A 20,940-nucleotide genomic window follows, 5' to 3' on the forward strand; every position below is an offset into this window, starting at 1 on the left:
AGATTTTCCATGACCTATATGAACCCTGAAACACTGTTTACAGACAAGAAAAAAAAAAGCAGAGGGTTTAATGTATTTTTATGCTATTGAAAGGAAAACATCCTCTAGCTGATAAGTTTTTTATTCTCAACTCCAGTTCACTAATAAAGAATTGATGTAGTTGAACTGTTAAGTGAGGTTTTGTGTTAGTTACAACTGAATGGTGAGAGTCTTTCCCATGGTTCTAATCTTAAGAGTTTAGCCAACAGAAGTACAGCCTGAATAGCTGGTGGAAATTCCTAGGTAAAGATGTTCCTCTCAATTTTCTGTTTGGTTCCATCGCTCCATTGACCGTCCAAAGTATTCTGTGAATAAAATGAGTGCTTATGCTTGAAATTAGGAAGGGGGAGATGGAAGTTAGCCAAAAAGCGAAGTTAGCCATCAATGTTTGTGAACAACAGACAGTTACTTAAGTGTTTCCTTAAAATTTCTCTAACAATTTGTTGACCAAATGAAGATACCTTTCCCTAGTGCACAAGATGCATGAGATTTCATAAATTTTTTTACTGAAGATTGGGAGGCTAAAGTTTTTAGTTAGTTGCACTTGATGGCTCAGGAGGCATTACTCAGTCAGGTGCGTTGCTCCTGTAAAATTTGTTTTACACTCCTCTTTATTGTGTACGTGTACAAGGTATTGTACTGCTTTCAGTTTGTTCTTTCAATAACCATCCACTTCTTGTTTTTCAAGGTTTGAAGGTAGTCCTTTTGGGTAATAAGCTGCAGGGCCAGGGGCATTTTCCTCAGAGTCTACACAACCGGGAGGAGTGGTTGAATAAATCCTCTCCCCTGATGGTGTTATGGCGAAGTTGTAGTTTGTTTCATTTTCCAGGCAATAAGCTATCTTCTCCTCTAGGTTTTCTTCAGTCACCCAGTTTTTGCTTTCTTCCTGCACAAAAATGAAATAAAATGCACAAAAATCAACTTGATTGTCACCTTCAAAGGGGCAAGTATAATGTGCATGTCTTATCCCTTTACCTCCAATGATCTGATTGTCAATTCTCCCCTCTAGCTGCTACAAATTTCCTTGTAAATTAGTTACAAGAATTTGGTGTTACTGATTAAGATAACAACCTTTAACTGATAAGTTTTAGTATTCTCATTACCTGTTTACTGGATACTGTATGGGTATTGTAGAGAGAGGTTACATGTTAATCATTTCTTGGAGTTAAAGGGGTTAATCTTGTGGTATTGAGTGCAAGTCCTGTTGTGCTTCCCACTTACTTATGCAGTACCCATGATATTTAGCCCCAAAATATACCTCAAAAGAGAGCTTCAGATCAACCAAACTGCTTGTATGTGCAGCAAGAGGATTTTTCCTTTCAGTGTTTCTTTGCTTTAATACTACTACCGTAATTTCCGGTCGTTTACCCGCGGGTAATCTGTTGATTTTGCATTAAACGCGCGCCACTGCGGGTAATAGGGAGGTGCGGGTTATGTGACAATTTTAAAATCTACTGGTAGTTGAGTTGAAAAAAATTATCACCAACATGCGTTTCCACCTCTCAAATGAATTTTATTGTATTAAGAGTGCCTCAAAGCGGCACGAAAACATGATGCCGACTCGAGTTTATTTCACGCATAATTAGTTGCGCGACGAACAAATTGCTATCGGCACGCGTGAAAACAAAACCTTGATGGTGACAAAAATAATCCAAAGATGTCCGGCGCATCAGTAACAAATTTCAATTAACACTAGCTTGAGCTAAAGAGAATTTTCCCATTTTAAGGGACTTGTTAGGCCCAATAGAACCGGAGATATCGATTTTTTTCAGAAATCGCCGACAGTACTTTATAATTCAAGTTTTAACAGTCACCCAGCTTTTTTTCAACAAACCAACATGGCGCTGAACGATCGCTCGCACAAAATGTGGCCACAAATTTGCATTCTGTCAAGAATGAAACATTGAGATTTGGGCATGGGCCGCTAGTGTTTTTACTGTATAATTTTATCAATAAAGTACATGCTAATATTGACACAGAATTGTGCACGCGTCTGAATTTCTTTGACCTTTAAACTCGATAAAGACGCTTTCAAGTTTTCGAAAGTTGGATTAGACAACTTTTAAAAGACTGAAATGTATCACCTTAATGTCACGTTTTCGCCACCAAAAAGTTGAATAACATAACGTGCGGGTTATCCACCAGTGCGGGTAATCTGTTGACTTTTTTTTTCGCCGTATGCAATAATCGGCCGGTGCGGGTAATCGGCCGTGCGGGTAAACGACCGGAAATTACGGTAACAGTTACCACTGTATGAATGCAAATCACCCACTTGAAAGACATGAACTTAAGAAAAAATTATACAATGAACATATTAACGGTGGAATGAAAGTATGATCTTCATACTAAAGATTTGTAAAGCTAAACAAAGTTAACTCTTTCACACCCAATATCTCATTTAGTACTTCCCCTTACCATCTGCTAAACAATTCTTCTGATGTTGGCTTGGAGAATTTGGTAAATTGGATCAACTGATAATTCCCTAATTTATATTTTTCTTTACATTTGCATTGTAAGGGGAAATTCTGTTTCAGTCACTGTTTTTGGAAAGTTAAAGGGTTGTGTTGAACTTGAATTTCTTATTCATGCCTCAGTCGGCAGTTGCATACATTTGACGTCAAATTATTCACATCAGTCCCTAACTTTCCCTTGCAACAAAACTAACAGTACTTACAGTCAGCTTTTTCACCAATTCAACTCTTTCCTGCCTCTGTTTAGCCTCCCATTCCCTCCTTAAAAGCTCCTTTTCTTTCTCGCGTTCTTCATCCTCTAGCTTTTTATTTTCAAGTCTTTTCTCTCTGGAATAAAAAAGAAAGAAAACAATCACATAGTCCAACATTACAAGTAACAGCCCCTTCAGTAGCAGTTGATTTTTCTTTGGTCGCAACTGTTCTGAAACTAAAGCTTTAGAGTCAGTTGATTCTTCTTTTTCTTTCTTCAATCAGTGACAACTGTATTTGGTAAAACCTCCCATTGCTTTTAGCCCTTTAATTTCCAAGATCTGATTGTTAATTCTGCCATGCAGCTGCACTACATTTCCTTACAAATTGCTTTCCAGAATTTGGTGTGAGATCAAGATGACAACCTGTACCTAATAAGTTAAAGTATTCTCATTACCTGTTTGCTGGATAATGTTGGATATAATCAAGAGAAGTTGCATTTCAATGACTTTATGTGGTAAAGGGTTAAAGCTCTACAGTAGACTAACACCTACAGTATAACTGCCAGCAGAGACCAAGAAATTCAACTGTGGCAACTTACACCTTTCATTTGTCGTGAATGAATTAAAACAAAGAGCTTGCAGTGATTGGAATGTAGGATTTGCCATGAACTAACTGTTGCCTAAGTCACAATATTAGGAAAGAGATAATTACCTAAATTTATATTCTTTACCCTTGTTGTGCAAACTTCAAGAATTGTCTCCTAAATTTTTTATCACATCTCCTAATCTTGTCAGTTTTTACATAAAGTTTCAAGTCTTTCATTTACTTTAGGTCCTTGATGTCTGACACACACATATTTTCCTGAAAGCTTTCATTCAGTCAGGCTCTAAACTGTGAAAATTGGAGAAGAGACCTCTAAAGCTGTACATATTAGAATCTTTTTCTAAAACCTTTTTTCCTCAGGAGCGACCAGGAAAAAATTTCTTCTTCCCAAATTAATACAATATCAAGCAGACATGTGATGATAATAACAAAAATATCAACTAAGGGATCGTCGTTGGATCCAACACCAAACTCTCCAAACTAAAATTACAAGAAATGTACAGCAGACAGTAGGGAGAATTATGATAACTATAGAGATCATAAGAGTGAAATAAATAAAACTTTAAAACAATCAGGCTCTGAAGTTTAAACATAGTAGAAGCAATTTCAAATGTTGTATATGATGATGCATTAAATTGGATTGACCATCTGACATGAGCTTTTCTATATGTGTCACAAAATTCAAATTAATTAATTTGGGGGTAAGGATTCACAGGATTTTTTTCCATACATATGTATTTTCAATTGAGACAAAACTCCCTCCACAATACCACCATGGATTTGTCATTTGTCACTTTCATGGTAATGTAACAAAAAATTTTACAATCTTGAGGAATCAGCAGTGACATTTGAAAGAGAATAATCGAGCATAGAATATTTCTGTACAAAAGTCAACTTTGTTTACGGCAAGAGTCTCCTTAAGGCGTGTCCCTTTTGTGTCCAAAAGGTATATGGTGAAACAAGGAAGTGATTTGTACGAAACATGTAAGATATGAACAAATATTTAAGGATCAGTAGCATATTACTGACCAAAATTAATTGAAGGCAAGAATTTTGGTCAATTTTTCTCACAGCCTTCAACCTTTTCAAGAATAGCGGCAGCCAGATGAGCAACTGCAGTACAATTCCAGTGTTACAATATACCTCGTACATTTGTACGACACTTGCCTTTGATTTTCCAAGTTTTCTAGATCAGAGTCTGGTTGATAAAGTTAATTTATCTAATATTGTTAATTATATCTTGCGTTATGAGCACCTTTTCAGTTTTAGCAAGACTATAGAGTTTGACAAAAAATAATATCTACCTTAGTTGTTTTACTCGCTCGTTCTCAAGATGGACACTTTCAATAATCCGGTCGTGCATTTCTTTCTCCAGCTTTTGCAGTTCCTTCTTCTTAAGCATTTCTTGATTTAGATTCATTTCTTCCTCTTGTCGTTTCATGAGGAATTCCGCAGCGATTTTGTCCACTTTCATGTGATATATAGCATGTAGTTTTTTACCCTCGTCTCTCCTTTTTCTCTTTTCCTCGTCCTCTTGCATTTTTGGCGCCGTTTCTACTGACGTATTATCATTTTTAATTTCTACCGTTGTAGTAGAACAGTTTCTACACACACCAAAGATGAAGTTTGGAGTGACAAAGCGACAATGTACACTTCTTTGTAGTAAATTCGAGGCCCTTCGCGCAGTTAGACTAGTCGCCATTTTGCAATCAGCTCGGTAAGGCTTGGTTGCTAAGGTATCGACCCAGGCGTGCACGGTCAGACCGTCCCGCAATAATGGAGATTTTAACCCAGTTCTATTTTTCGGCGATGAGCGCAGCTTCTCTTTACATAGTTTTTTATCTAACATTTGTCGTAAGAAAACCAGAGATCATTGCTAAGCCAGGATCGTTCATTTATCGCTTAATCAAGCAACGTTGCCCATTTGCCACCGAGCTATATTGGCCAACAATTTGGTGTTATGGTGGCCGGGCGCAAACTGTTGTAGGCGGTGTCTTGAAATCGCACCCTCTAGTAACTTATGAGAGAGAGATACTTCGCACTCGTGATGGCGGAGAGATTGCGCTGGACTGGTGTAACACGAAAAACCCCACCAATCCTCTCACTGTACTTATATTACCTGGTTTGACTGGTACAAGCCAACTTGGCTATGTTCTTCATTTTGTCCTGCACGTCACTCAGAAACTTAACTGCGCTGTTGTTGTGTTGAATAACAGAGGATTAGGTGGCTTGCAGTTGAAAACGCCTCGGGTATGTTGTGCGGCAGACACAGAAGACCTGGAATATGTCATTAGTCATCTGAAAAATAAACAACCTCGCCGTCCTGTGATGGTTGCAGGAATATCTCTCGGTGGTATAATACTTACTAACTTTTTGTGCAAAATGGCTGAAGGAAAAAGTGATATCACTGATGAAATTCTTGGAGCCGCGATAATCTCCACTCCATGGGATTTGTTCAAGACCTCCAATTCCTTAGAGCAACCTTTGAATCGCCTTTTATTCAATCGTCATTTGACAAAACTATTGCAAAACGTATTGAAGGAACACTTGTCATCAACAAAATTTCAAGAAATGACTCTTAAGCTTAATTGTGATATCAATTCTGGGTTGAATTCAAGCACTGTGAGAGAATTTGATGATAAAATTATTGCACCAATGTCTGGGTTTAAAGACTGTAATGAATATTATTCAGCAGCAACACTACATACTAAGCCATTATGCAAGATTAATATACCACTTTTGTGTTTAAATGCTGCTGATGATCCATTTGCTCCAGAGGAGTCAATTCCATTTGAATTACTCTCTAGGTGTCCTAACATTGCGATGGTGTTGACCAAACATGGTGGACATGTAGGATTTACCGAAGGCTTCTTTCCACGTGGAGCAGGCTTAATGGAAAAGGTCATTGTTCAATACTCTCAAGCTTTGTTTGAGCACTGGTCACAGGGAAGACATGACAGCTCCTTAATGAACTGAGTGAACAGAAATGTTGCCATTTCATAGAAAAATTTGTAACCATATTGCTTGAATAACCTTTCAACTCCCAGAAGTGATTAACATGTGACTTCTCCCTTTAATATCCATAACTAATAAAAGCAGGCGATGAGGATACTCAAACTTAATAGGTCAAAATCAGTATCTTGATCTAACTCAATATTCTCCCAATTACTTAACAAGAAAATGTGTAGCAGCTAGAGGGGAGAATTAACAATCAAAGCTTGGAAGTTAAAGGGTTAATCAATATGTTGATGAAATAATATAACTATGTTACGAATCCAAGGAAAATTACTAATACCTACAAGTACCATCTTCATAGAGATCACCTATTGAGATTCTTTTACAATAATTAAGAAAATTTTTAAAGAAATTGAGAGAGGTTTTAACTTACCCTGTTTGGGTTAGTGCATATTTATGTTTCTTTGTGATTAAGAAATCTAGATAAGACAGTTTTTATTCTCTATTCACCCAAAACACGGGCAGGATGCAAGTATGGACCAAGGAGATGTAAAGGATATTTCATATTATGATATCCTCAAGTTGTTTATGACTTACAAAAAAATTTTTTGACAAATTTGAAGATATTATTACAATTAAAAGGTTTTTGATAGACAAGGATTGTACTATAGCTTAGTTTAACTTTTGTTAGTCAGGAAGCAATGTACAGTATTGCACAATCTTTTTGACTGGCTTTGTTTTTTATTTCTTATGCCTTTAATTCCCAGGAGTGACCAGACAACTTTTCCAACTTTTTTTCTGGTAGTTTCAAGGTACTCATTCATACTACTGGGTCTAGCAGCACACTGATAGAATCAAATGTTCTGGCTATAAACACATCCAAAGCTGTAGAAGAGATTAATTTGTCTCTATTATGCCCTCTGTATTTTCTAAATGGCTGACAGGTTATCTCTTGGAACCCAACCACTTAAGTGCTGGACTCATCGTATTGGGCTAAAATGTAGTGAAAAGAATTTTTGCCCATTGAAAAAGTTTGCAGAGGGCTGCTTGTGTATTCACAGGCGGCCCAAGCTCACGTCTCGAGAAAATTCATGAACGCGTCACGCGTTGTGTGACTCGGTGTTGAGTTAGGGCAGGAACCGTTGAAAATTTGAACACGTTATAAGGGATAGTATGGGGAACGAAATATGGTCAATTTACAACGATAAATATTTCGAAATATGAATATTTTACACGTAAAATCAATAAAACTTACTCATGCACTGTGTATCCGTCATATTTTCTGGCGATTTCTGCCGTTTTAAGCTTGCTTTACCATCACTGTTATCCATGTCAAAAGACGAAGTCAAGGCTGCACACTCAGATTTCGACCGTGGTCTACGCGGAGGTGGTTTGCGCCCCGAAAATCCTCCCGATCGGCATTTTTCTTAGTCACACTTTACGATCTAAGATCGCTGCACCCTGGGACATGTCTAAATACCAAAACTTCACGCGCATTTCGCTGGAAACGAGTGTTTTCTACCTGAATTCCCAAGTTCGCTTCTTTCTCGTCCTTTGACATGGATAACAGTGATGGCAAAGCAAGCTTAAAACGGCAGAAAACGGCAGAAATCGCCAGAAACTACGACGGATACACAGGGCATGAGTAAGTTTTTTATTGATTTTACGTGTAAAATATTCATATTTCGAAATATTTATCGTTGTAAATCGACCATATTTCCTTCCCCATACTATTCCTTATAACGTGTTCAAATTTTCAACGGTTCCTCCCGTAACTCAACACCGAGTCACAAAACGCGTGACGCGTTCATGAATTTATCGTTGGCTTTTTCTCGAGACGTGAGCTTGGGCCGCCTGTGGTGTATTATGAATTATCTTCATTATTACTAATATTCCCTGTGTTTCCATTCAAATCTTTCAACTAAAGCTCATTTGTATATTAAAAGCTTGGAAATAGAGTCTCCTTTTTTCAGCTGAGTCTCACGTCGACACTCAAGGAAGGAAAATTGGCAAAATCATTTATGTGGAATGCTCCTCTCCCGCGATGTATGGGACCTACGCTTCCAGTGGTCAGCGGTAAAATTTGAAGTACGCATTTGACGTCAACGTCATGACAATTTTTCTTCTAAGACGCCATTTTTGTTCCGGCGAAGGGGATTACTTCAATCCGTCTCCATCGTCGCTATATTGATAGATAAATGACTTGATTTCTTTTTTTCGAATCGCTAATAAAATAATCCAAACCAAAATGTGGAAAATTCGCGAATTACAGGACAAAGTGTAAGTGTTTGCCAGATGGTTTAATTGGTATACCTTAAGAGACTATATTAGTGACCATATTTGAGGAAGAGAGCGAAGTTGATGTTCTTTTATTTTTTATACAGTACGAATGTGGTCATGAACTACACTGAAATTGAAGCCAAAGTAAGGGAAGCCACAAATGACGATAGCTGGGGTCCTCACGGAACAGTAATGGCGGAGATTGCAAGGTACACTTTTACGTACGAGCACTTTCCAGAGGTCATGTCTATGTTATGGAAAAGAATGCTGCACGAAAACAAGAAGAACTGGCGGAGAATATACAAGGTTTGACTGTGTAAATCATTTTGTTCATCTTTATTGGTTTGTTTACATGGTTCACTGTAAAGGAATTTCTGGCTCTGTTTTATAGGCTTTGCTGCTTCTCACCTATCTCGTGAAGAACGGGTCTGAACGGGTGGTAACTAATACGAGAGACCACATTTACGATTTAAGACAGCTGGAAAACTTCAATCACACCGACGAATTTGGGAAAGATCAAGGAATTAACAGTATGTGAATCATAGTTTACGAAACCGTTTACGATTTCTTTCGAATCATGAGAGTGATATTACTAACGATACGTATTGATGTGTGTGTATCGGCAATCGAGAAGTGCACCAATATCTACCAGTCGATGCATATTTGTGTACCGTTGATTGTTATTGAGGAAGGTCGAAAGTTGGAAATAAATATGTGGTTATTATTCCCACAACCCAGTTGCTTTCTTCGGGATGTTTTGGACAAAATGCATCGCGCTAGATTTCTACCGTATAATTTCTGCTCGTTATCGGCACATTTTGACTGCCATTCTGGTAGCCTTACATGGTAGTTAATTCTGCTATATACGTGTGTTTATTGATTGTTTGATAGCAAGGGTGTATTATGATCTTAAGTGTGTCAGCTAGCAAACATAGTTCCCTTTTTCAGTCTTCTGTCTTATCAATTGACGTAAGCTTGCTTTTCCTCCACAAGAAGTCTTAATTTTTTGGGAACCGACATTTCCTTAGGGGATGCAGCTACTGTTTATAATGCAGCTCGTTCACTGTAAAACTTTCTAAAAGAACAGATCATTGTTTGACTTTATCCAGTCAATGAAAATTTAAGTTTCTTTCATGCTCTTTCACAATCTACAGATTTCACCTTGGCCCGTAATAGTATTCGATCTTTGAGGGTAGCAAGTCCTGATTCCATTTCACACACAAATTAAAGAAATAAATAATGTGTTGTATTTACTAAAACAGTGTTTCCTGTGTCACAAGTTCAAAAGGGAAAACTTTAAATCCCTCTTCTTGTGTGTAAAGTTTCAGGGAAATCTTGAGGTGTTCTCATGTATCACATCTATTTTAGGAAGCAAATTATGTCCACATTGGTTTATAAATTGCAGAATGATACCCACCTTTCTGTAAACTTAACATGTCACATATTAATTTTGGCCTTGTTCATGTGTAATCTTAAAACGCTTTGTTACCCTTTTCTATTTTTTGTTGTATTGTAACCTTTCTGAGCAAAAAATTTGATAATAGTAAAAAGAAGTAAAAACCTTTTTAATAACCAGTACAGGCTTTATTCTAACCCTTGCCTGAATTTATTTTTCTGCACCAAGTGTTAATGTAGGAAAACACAAGTAGTGCATCCATGAACTGTTTCTTTTATTAACAATATAGTTCGACACAAAGTAAAAGACCTAGTTGAGTTGGTCCAAGACGATGAAAGATTGAAGCAAGAACGAAAGAGAGCCAAGAAAAACCGCGATAAGTACAAGGGAGTTTCTAATGAAGACTATACAAGATCATATAGTAAGTAAATCAAGATTTCTATACACTGAGTCTGCCTCCATTTTAGTTTTTTTGCAGAGCTGTCAATAAGAACCAGCCGCCAGCCAAAACTGTCAAATAGTCTGCCATCTTCAGCTGGCCACTTTCACTTCATTTTACCATACTTTTTACTTGCAAACTTGTTAAAAGCACTGTTTTTGGTGTCAAGAACTGATAGATCAAGGAAGAGCTTCTTTTTAATGTAACATGTCAGTAAGTTGGGTGGGTTTAGAGAAAACGAAATGTGATATCCGAAAATGAGAATTTATCTTTCATAATCAACTTGAATAAAAACATCAAATGATATGTGACCGGAACAAGTGCTGTCTAATAAACTGCAAAAAAGTAATAATCTGCATAGAGTCAGAAAATTTGCATTACCAGATGTAAATGTCTTTAAAAAATCAGGCTGAAAGTAGGTAACAGTTCTTGTTGTACATAATATGCTGTTTCTAAGAACATCACCAGAAGATGTGATTCAACCTCCTTGCCAAGGAATTTCTTGCTAGAGTTCTTGTAGGTTATTTTCTTCTTGTGTCTGGTAACTCCCTTTTTTGTGTGCTGAATGTCACTGATACACCAGCCTGATATTTCAAGAATCACATTAAGATTTACAGCTGTAATAATGGGTTTGTTAGCTTCATGTTAACTCCTAAACTCCCATCCAAAAACAAGTCACCAAGGCAGATACAGAGAAGAGAAAAACGTCAATCAGGAGATTACAAGTTGGTCTAATACCAAATTTTCCAAACTAATTTTGTAAGAATTGTATTGCAGATGTAAGGAGAACTACTAATGAGATCTTGAGAGTAGAAGGGCTTATGTCGTTAATTTTCATGTTACAGGTGATCGGTATGATTCTGAACCTCGGGGTGCAGACCAATTTGATGAGTTTAATGGAAGAACAACACGTAAGAGTAAAATCAGAGAGTGGAGGGAAAGAGCTGGGTCGTATGGAGAGTACAAAGACAAAGACAGGTGAGATGACAAATTTTGTGCCTGTTTGTTGTTTTATAAGAAAGAGATGGTAGATGTATGTTTGAAATATAAATTGTTTGTCTCATCTGACAAAAGCAACATAATTAACTAAAGGAGAGACACTGACAGACACACAGACAGGCAAGTAATTAATGCTGCTAAGAATAAAAAATACATGGTAAGGAGAGATTCATTCACTCTTTTTAAGGGGATTGTGACAGAAATTGCATGAGGCAGCCTGAAATGTAACACTATTCCTTTATTTTAAGGGGTGAAGCAGGTGTTTGTAATGTGGATAGTGCCCTGAGGTACATGGAAAGGTTGAACAAAATGTGTTCCTAGATCAATATGGTATTTTATTGGATTTTAAAAAACCCCTTTTGGGTTACCAAAATCCTCACAGCAGAAGAGTAAATGGTCCAACAAGAATGTTGTAACTTGTTTATTTGAGAATGGATGCTCTTAAGTTGTGATATTTATTACATATGTTTGCATGACTGGAGATAAAGGATATACCTGTAGCCATGAAATGATCTTTTTGTAGATTAGCATTTTCTCTGTTGTAAAAACTCTCAAAGAGTGTATTTTGGTGCCATGTACAGTCCGGTTTTTTCTGTAATGGTATACATTTCCAGCCTCTAGTTTGTATAAGGTTTTTTTGTTATTTAACAGAAAGCTGTCTAAAATTTAACCTCTTGTACTGTTTCTTTCAGTGAAGAAGAGGAAGCAGAGGAGGCAGAGGAAGAAAAAGACAAAGACAGCACAAGCAGTCCAGATTCTTCCAAAAATCCAACACCAAAACTACAGTCTAAACCATCAAGGACTATAGATCTAGGGGCTGCAGCAAACTTTGGAAAATTAGACATAACAAATAACAAATCTGAAAAACCAGTCTCAAGTGTAGCTCAATCTACAGTATCTTCTAGTGGTTCAGACTTGGTGGACTTATTCTCTGGGCCTGCTGGCGCAACACTCACATCACAACCCTTTCAGGCTCCTCCTGCCTCAGTTGTGCCATCATCAAATGATGATAGTTTCTTTGCAGACTTTGCTTCTGCTCCTGCTGAGGGAGGAACCATTGAAGGAGTGGAAAATGTGAATTTCAGCAATGGTAAGAACAGGGTTCTTTCTTTGAGTGCCTGAAGAATAAAAAATACAGTACAGAACTGTAATAGCAGTTATCCAATTTTCTGTTTATAAATTGCTACTTTGCTATTTGTTTCTTGCCAAATTTTTTTTCATTTTATTTCAAGGTGTTGAATTTAAATTGCAAGAGTGGTATAAGACATTGTTTTTGCATTTCATAATCAAAATGTGGGAAAGGAAGTTTGAAAATAGTGATCAATTGGGTTCCTTTTGGCAGGTACTCTGCAAGAGGATGACTTTGGTGACTTTGCAGCTTTCCGCACTGGAAGTCCTCCCCAGAACAATTTGTCTGATGATGCATTTTTTTCTGGTTTTGAGAGTAATACCACACCTCAGTCTAATCAGGTGAAGTTGAGAATCTTATCTTTCTTTTTTTTCCTTTTTGCTCCTCCAATAAGCCTACATTGTACATGTGGGCCACCTAAAGTATTTGTGAATTTTTTGCAATCCTAGGATTTGAGGTCTGTCTAATTCCTTTGTAATCGCATTTCCACTCTTCAGAGGCACTTCCTTACTCTTTTTCCTTCACAAGGGGGCTTTATAGATTCCTTTATGTCGTAATTCTCATGTAGTATGGCTATTTCATTTTCCATTTTTACTTCACATTTAAAGTTGAAGTCAAGAGTACCATTTATGTATCTGTTTTAAGATTCTACATGTGGATATGGTAATGAATGTTTGGTGTGTTACCTTTGGAACAGTGAGGGAGGCAAAAGTGATTGGTTTAATCACCAACAATGTACTGCCAACTTCCTTGTCCAAAGGATAAGGAAGGAATTGTCACCACCTTACATGATGATTGTAAAGTTTTTTAATTATGTTTCAAGTACCCTTCCAAAGAAAACCAGGGTGGCTAAATTTTCTAATGTTTTTAACATAGTGTTTTATAAATGCTTGTCTTACCTGGTCAAGTAAATTCTTTAAAGCTTGCAATCAAACATCTTTATTCTTCAACTTTGAAATGGAATAAAATGAATGTAACAGAACTTTTTTGTAAAGATGTTTTAAAAGTTTACATTAAGAATGCTTACCTTAGGCTTAGCTACAAAGAGAGGAACAAAATCAGCTATTGAACACCAACCATCTAACCTTTTACTAACAAATAAAAGCTGCATTTGCTGTTTAACACCAAAAACTCAATTTGAAGCCTTTTCATTCTGAATGGATCTAATTGGCTAACAAGAGGGAAATTGCTTTCCATTTTAATCTGCAGTGGGTTCCTTACAGAGGTAGCCACCTACTTCAAACATTTTTGAAAGCACTGCTTAACACAATAATTCATTGTTGACATACATCATAGCATGAAAATTTGAGAATGTGTTGGTGTGGAAATTTGATACACACAGGATACTGTCATGTGTTGGTTTTGTCGACTGCTTGTTGAAAGTGTTTAGTATTATACAATTTTGGATAGTTACCATCATTTGAATCTTTCTGTGACATTTTGGGAGCTTTCAAAGAAACTCATTAAGTGAGACCCAAAACCTCTTGTTATCTTTTACAGCTTTACCTCAATAAACAAGTTTTGATAAAAATGACTAATATTATCTTATCTTACACAATATTGCCAGAAAAAAAAAAGATTTTTATTTTCCAAAAACTTTCGGAAACTCAGGGAGCAGATTTGCATGTCATCAAATCAAAGATTTTGATTTGAAATAAAATGATTAGTTAAACAAATGTTACAACTAGAACTAAAATTTAATGCCTATTTACCAAAGTTTAACTCAAAACTCAATTTGAAGACATTTTATTCTGAGTGGAACTAATGGGCTTATGAGAGGGAAATTGCTTTCCTTTTCATTATGCAGTGGGCGCTTTACTGAGGTAACCACCTACTTCAAATATTATTGAAAGCACAGCTTAATGCAATAATTGTTGACTTGCATCTCAAAATGTTGATCAGACCACATTGACTAAAATGTAATGTTTTTAGTCACAAGTGGTTTTCAACTGTCCCCTTCCAAAAGGCAATTAAAACAATTATTATTATTTTAATTTATTATTTATTTAAATTATTATTTTCACAGATTACAGTGAGCCAGGTAGTTCCTCAAAATGCTAGTCAGTTTTTCTCTGCTCCCCAATCTCAGTCAGTGGTGAATCCACCTCTTCAACCACAAAGCACTATGCTTCCTGGGCTACATCCTCAACTTGGCCCTCAGACTCAACCTGGGTTGCAGCCTCAGTCAGGGCTACTATCTCAACCCTCACTACAGCTGCAACCTGGGCTACAGCCACAACCTGGGCTACAGCCCCAAACTTCGCTACAGCCTCAACCTGTTCAGTCTGCAGTAATGAATAGTCAATTTGTTTCTGGAGTAATGCAGGGCCAGATACCAAACTCTCAGCTGTTTGTCCAACCGCAACCAAATCAACAACCGATGCATATAAAACCGCAGACTATGACCCCTTCAAAGCCATTAGTAGCCAGTGGAAAGTCATCTTCAGGTGTGTTGGCAGAGGGTACTCCTTTACATCAGGTAAGCTATTGGTAATATCTACATGCATTTAACTTACCCTAGACCTCTAGAGATTTGTTTCATGATTTTCTTTTGTTTTCAAGATGTAGATTATCCATTGGTGTTAATGGTAATCTGCCAGTTTTTTTTTCTACCTTATGTATAAAATCAGTCAATGCAGGTAATCTGTCATGCAGGTAAACATCTGGAAATAATAGTATTAGTGGAGGTTTAGAGGACACATGGGTACTAATTATGATGTTAAACCAGTGTGCACTTCAGATGAATGTGCTATGGGCAATTTTAGATATATCTTTTTGGCTACAGATTCAACACTAGATCAAATACTAATATGTATTTTTTGCAGAGTATGAAATTTGATGATGTTTTGTTTGTGTTATTTACAGAAGTCAGTTAAATCAACAACATGGTCAAACAGTCCAGTTGACATTAGTCTAGACAATTTAAGCCCCATGAGCCACAAGGACAAACCAGTTCAACCAAGCATGAATGAGTTGTATTCAAACCAGCAGCAAGTTCCATCAGCAACAATGGGCTTCTATAACATGCCACAGCAGGGTATGTACCCCATGGGGATGCCACCAATGAACACAAATTACCCTGTCATGGGCATGGCAGCACCACAAATAAACACGATGGGTCCAAACATGAGTCAGATGGCAGTCTCATCTAATGTGCCCATGATGCCCATGACAAACAGAGCAATGGGAATGATGCAGCCAAGACCAATGGGACAAATGCAGAACTTTGGTACTAGTGGTTATTCAACTTACAAGGGCATCAGTTGATGTTTATGGCATTGGACAAAGTGCTTTACTGCATAAGTCTTGCATACAAAGAAGGTTCTACAGTTGGACTAAAATTCCCATCGAGAGAGAAATAATTCATTGAATAATACAAAATTAAAATTTAATCAAATTAAATTCAACATTGGCTGGGCCAAATTGAGAAGAGGTGAGAACTTGTGAAGTAGGATGGAGGGAGACCAAGATAGATTCACCTTATTACTTGAAGTTTTTGCAACACTTTGTTTTCATGATTATCAGAATAACTTGCATTGACAAATTACAGTGATCTGAAACTGGGTGTCGTCACGGAATATCACCAAAAATTTGTGACCATCATGACTCCAGGTATTTAAGAAATAACCAAGTAATAGGTTACATGGATAACATGACTTAAAGCAAAAAGTATAGTTGTTTTTGGTACTGTAATAATGGAATTATGTACCATTTAAAAGTATCATAAGCATTAATATTTCTTGTTATTGCTGTTTAAATGATAAACTATTATTTTAGAACAAAACCGCAAAATACCCTCTGAAATGAGAGAAATGTACTTCTAGACAAAGCTACAAGATTGAAGGGTAATGAATACAGTGTAAGAGACTTAAGGATTCTTGTGCATGCACACACACACACACACACACACACACACACACACACACACATACACAACACTCTTGAAAAGTTCTCTTAATAAGGTGGTAGATGCTAAACAGCCATGTAGATAGACTTGTAATTGTAAAAGAACCCACTTGAAGGATCTTAGTTTTGGGTGATTTTTGTTAATTTGGGAGAGAAATTCCACATTTGTATCATGTTGAACCAATCATATATTTTATCAATCCTCTACATAGATGTGGGCTTGAAAGGCCACTCATTTTATTGTTATATATTAGATAATTACCTAGGACATTTCAAGGCTTTGGTTCAGTGAAATGCTCATAACTGTGGTATCAAGACAGGTTATGAACTACAAAGGATTAGATCATTAAAAAAAAAAAACCAGTTTGATACTAGCAAAACAGCAACAGAGGGGGGCAGTATATGATGTAGAATTGTTACTCCTTTTAAGTCAACTATCTTTGCTGCACAATATACATAGCAGTTTTCATTTAAGTGTCTGCCTCAGATGATTTTTTTTGTTTTGTTGTGTGGGTTTCTTTACAAACTGTATTAAAGTAACAATTTGCTTCTCACACAAGCGAGTCTACAAAGCCATATTGGTATCCAGTACAGATAATGCCAACAACATTCTTTTGATAATTTCTGGTTTCTATCAGAACTTGATTCACATTACACAAGTACCCAGCCTATTTATCCTTGCCAAAACTAAGTATGTTATCAGTCATTCAAAATGCAATCTTAAAAGGGGCTAGAGTCAATAAAGAAATACATTTGCTTTCCTAGGAATGATTAGGTTAGAAGGACTTTGATGTACATGTAACAAATTGTTCACTTTTAGTTCTTATCTTCCAATTTACAAGTGAATGTTCTTAATTATCTTTAACTTTGCCACTCAAAAAATCAAGCTAGAGTGATTTTTGGTGATGGAAAGTATTGCATGCACAGTTAAAATTTATTAGAGAGAAAAAAGATTGTCAAGCTGAGGTTTGAAGTTTGTGGATGTAATCTGTAATTTTACTATCTCCAGATTTGTTCATCCTTGCACTTTTAAAGTTGTGTGCAATTATTGTTTTTCTGATTTGTAAGGCATGGTAGAGTTATGTTATAGTTTCCTCCATGACCTTCTAGGGCAACTGTCTCCTAACTGTACCATTCTAAAGAGCAGTGCTGAAGAGATATTAAATTTCAATTTTCATAGGTTTTCAAAGATCCTGTTAGGGATTGGGACATGCAGTTTTTATTTTTGAATAAAGAACACTTGGTGGAATATTGAATTGATGTAATAAAGTGCCAAGGGAGGAACATAATGTTATCATGAAGGCTTCCTTACTGGGCATTTACATGAATTAGGCTAAAATAGATATGCATAAAAAATATTTGAAGTCTCTTTTTGAAAGGGGTTTGTCATGCTAACCAAAATTCAAACATTTAATTTTACTGTGGAGATAAGATCATTTTCTAATGTATTACTAATTGAAGTTGTTACTTACTGAGGAAGTGCAAACAACCTTACAGCAGAGCTATTCTTCCCTGAGACAAGTTTTCTTTTGACAATATTATGTCATCTCTTGAGCATGTATTACAGTGCTGTTTATTTTTTTAAAAAAAGTGTAAATGGTTGTTTTAGTTCTCTTTTGATTCTGAAAAACCAACCACAATTCAGGATAACATCCTTCATGGCTCAAACCAATTTGAATTCAGATCATTATCTGCTGTTTCTCTTTAGAGATATCTTAAAATGTCACCCTTGAATAACGAGTAATTGCTTAAATCAGCATTATAACAGTTATATTAAATATATCCTGTGACTTACACTTTCACTCATTTTGACAGATTTTGTATTACAAAATGTAAATAGAACAAAAAAAAACACTTTGTATGATAAATTAGGTGCTGCTTTCATGAAAGGGTGATCTTGCTGAAACACTCTTAACCTAGCCCCAAAATTTTCTCTATTTTTATGTTACAGATCCCAAGGTTTGATGGAGGTGGAATAAAACTATTTGTTACCTTCTTGATGTGAACTCTTATTGACATAGCACAGTCACATTTGAGACAATTCAAGTCATAATGTGTGTGGGGGGGAGTACAAATGGCATCATGCAAAATGCAGAGGTGTAAAAAAAAATATACACTAATAGGCCTTTTTTTTTTCTTTTTGCACTTCTTCCCTTGGGCATCTTATCTCTTGCCTTTTCATGGCACCTACCTCACACTTGCATCCCCTTGCCTAGAAATGGCATAAAATTACAGCTAACTGTAGAGTTCAGGTTGCACTTTGGAAGGTTAAAATCTTCTGACTTGTCCAAACTATATGATCATAACTTTCTGAACCTTTGTAATCCCAGTGTGGGATTTGTAGTTCTTTTTTCTTTCTTTCATTTGTATTTCCTTGTGAATTTTTTAACCCTATCACTTCTGATATGTAATTACATATTCTTTAAACCTCAGTTTTGTTTATGAGAATTTTGTGTAAATTCAAACTTTATCTTGGCTCCTAATTGGTGTTTTCTATCTCCCTTTAACCTTTTCTCAAGATCTCATAAATTACTTTGTTTGACACTCCTGGTGGTGAAATGGTCGAGAGAAATTGGTGTGCCATCAAGCTTGCAGCTAATAAGTGTGTCTACTACACATTTGACTTATTATTTTAACTCCGATTGGTTAAGAGCATTATACAGTAGCATGTGAAGTTGTCATGATAACCCAATATCTGCTGCAGATATTGGGTTACAATTGCGAATTCAAAGCCTTCCCAGTTTCTAAGCCCCTCATCCATCTAGTGTTCTCAAACTTTGGCACACCCAGAGCGAAGCGTCCTCTTTTGCAGATTGCTTAAAAAATGTATAATAAATCAATTATTAAATTTGGTTTTTGCATGATATCATAAATTATCATTTTCATCCCTTTGTTATCTGCCTTAGCCCTTAGCTTTGGTCGATAACTCAGACCTTGGCATTGATAATTCATATTATGCTCAACCTCATCCAATAATTGCTTAGTATTCTCATCACTTGTTAGTGGGTCCATTAATTGATATTGTGAGGAGAACTGCTTGTGAATCACTCATGGCAGTTGAAGGTTTGTTGAATTCTAGCTATATTTCTTTGTAATCTTATTTAGTGCTGTAGTTATTTTGCATGATGGCCTTCAAGCTCAGACCAGCTCTTTACAGTGATACATTATACACTTATGTATGGTCCTAAGGGAAACAGTTAGTTTTGTTTTCCCAAGAGTCCAGATGTTTCCCCAGACAAAGTCAAGGGAAACATCAGGACTAGAGGGGAAACAAAACTAAATAATTTCCAGAGGAACCATATGGTTATATGTTTAGACTTTCCCTTAAACAATCATGTGGCAAAAACATGCTGTTGTATTTGGTGCATGGGCAACAACTGTGCAATTGTATCTCAGTCGGAATACATTTGAATATGATCGGCAACAACTGTGCAATTGTATCTCAGTCGGAATACATTTGAATATGATCAGGGGCACATGACCAAGAATCAACCAGTTACAGTGCTTGCTTTGTTGAGTGAAAGTCTAGGTATATATCAGTAGTAATTATTTGATAAGATGAAAAGCACTCGAAAGCAAACTACAACCCACATTAGGTAAACATTCATCCTTTGCACTCTGACATCAGAACACACATCCCCTCACAGTTCTCTATGCATTTTCTCAGGTGTGACCAAGAAAAATGTGTGTAACCCTTTAAGAGCTTCCTTAATTGGTGACCATTTCCCTCATTCTCGTGACCTTGATGTGCGCAGATTCGGGGAAGATTTTGTAAGAAGAAATTGAATGCCTTCTTCTGGGGTTCTGGTCCTGCCATTCTTGTGCCATGTTTTTTCTTTTACTTCTTCAGAGTAAATAACTGATGAACCATATCGGCCTTTAGTACAAAATTTATGGATAGAATTAACTGTGTTGATATCAAAAAGCAGACAGAAATAAATATAGCTGGGTTTAAAAAAAACTCATTTTCATCAATTCAAAATTGTTGAAATACAATTTTCAGTACTAACTAAAGCTGAAATAATTAACCTGCATCAAACAAGTAAATTACTTCTATGTGCTTCACTGTGTTATGGGGATAAACAAATATTCACTCCCTGTTGTGATAAAAATAACACAGGCAAATAACTGATGAAACTAAAACTGAATCCTTCAGCAGTCCTGTGAGGGGCGATGCTCTTGGGGGGGGGGGGGGAGAAGTTTGGGAGTGCTTGCTGAGGCCTACACTGATCTTCCCAATGGCAAACTCTCTTCATACATTGCTTCCCATTTCAAGACAAAAATTGTTTCTGTGGTGCATACGCAGCCGAATCCAGCACATGATATGATAAAAAGTGTTCGTAAAGTAATTACTAGATATGCACTGCAAACAAACACGGTTCATAATCGTAGTTTTGGTCCTGAAAGACACCTTGTTCGAGGCACCAAATAGGTTAATCGTTCCAGATTCAAGAATGCTAAAAAACAAGCTCTGTATTAGATTGATCACACGAAAAATTTTTAAAACTTAGAAAACACTTCAAAACGACGC

The 20,940-nt window shown here is 36.5% G+C and overlaps 2 protein-coding genes and 1 pseudogene across 2 annotated transcripts; 2 read left to right on the forward strand and 1 right to left on the reverse strand.

Moving 5' to 3' along the window:
* Positions 1-105: 105 nt before the first annotated feature.
* Positions 106-5,013, reverse strand: LOC131773721 (small ribosomal subunit protein mS26-like). The gene is made up of 3 exons (XM_059089663.2): positions 4,610-5,013; positions 2,714-2,837; positions 106-925 (listed from the first exon to the last, which is right to left on the reverse strand). Exons 1-3 carry the CDS (start codon positions 5,005-5,007, stop codon positions 698-700), a joined length of 750 nt encoding a protein of 249 aa, XP_058945646.2. The 5' UTR covers positions 5,008-5,013; the 3' UTR covers positions 106-697.
* A 61-nt stretch (positions 5,014-5,074) lies between these two features.
* Positions 5,075-7,505, forward strand: LOC131773717 (phospholipase ABHD3 pseudogene; annotated as a pseudogene).
* Positions 7,506-8,375: 870 nt separating this feature from the next.
* On the forward strand, positions 8,376-17,658 carry LOC131773712 (clathrin interactor 1-like). Its single transcript, XM_059089654.2, has 9 exons — positions 8,376-8,540; positions 8,645-8,846; positions 8,932-9,070; positions 10,226-10,357; positions 11,221-11,353; positions 12,067-12,464; positions 12,717-12,844; positions 14,530-14,982; positions 15,369-17,658. Exons 1-9 carry the CDS (start codon positions 8,509-8,511, stop codon positions 15,768-15,770), a joined length of 2,019 nt encoding a protein of 672 aa, XP_058945637.1. The 5' UTR covers positions 8,376-8,508; the 3' UTR covers positions 15,771-17,658.
* Positions 17,659-20,940: the final 3,282 nt, after the last annotated feature.

This window comes from Pocillopora verrucosa, chromosome 1 (genome assembly GCF_036669915.1).
Source record: "Pocillopora verrucosa isolate sample1 chromosome 1, ASM3666991v2, whole genome shotgun sequence".
Classification (NCBI taxonomy): Eukaryota; Metazoa; Cnidaria; class Anthozoa; order Scleractinia; family Pocilloporidae; genus Pocillopora; species Pocillopora verrucosa.

Excerpts from the sequence above, each read along its gene's own strand:
- LOC131773721 (XM_059089663.2), bottom strand. The coding sequence starts at position 5,007 with ATGGCGACTAGTCTAACTGCGCGAAGGGCCTCGAATTTACTACAAAGA. Across the intron at positions 2,838-4,609 it reads GAGCGAGTAAAACAACTAAG|AGAGAAAAGACTTGAAAATA; the intron begins GTAGATATTATT and ends TTTTTATTCCAG. Across the intron at positions 926-2,713 it reads AATTGGTGAAAAAGCTGACT|GAAGAAAGCAAAAACTGGGT; the intron begins GTAAGTACTGTT and ends ATTTTTGTGCAG.
- LOC131773712 (XM_059089654.2), top strand. The coding sequence starts at position 8,509 with ATGTGGAAAATTCGCGAATTACAGGACAAAGT. Across the intron at positions 10,358-11,220 it reads AGACTATACAAGATCATATA|GTGATCGGTATGATTCTGAA; the intron begins GTAAGTAAATCA and ends TTCATGTTACAG. Across the intron at positions 12,845-14,529 it reads CCACACCTCAGTCTAATCAG|ATTACAGTGAGCCAGGTAGT; the intron begins GTGAAGTTGAGA and ends TTATTTTCACAG.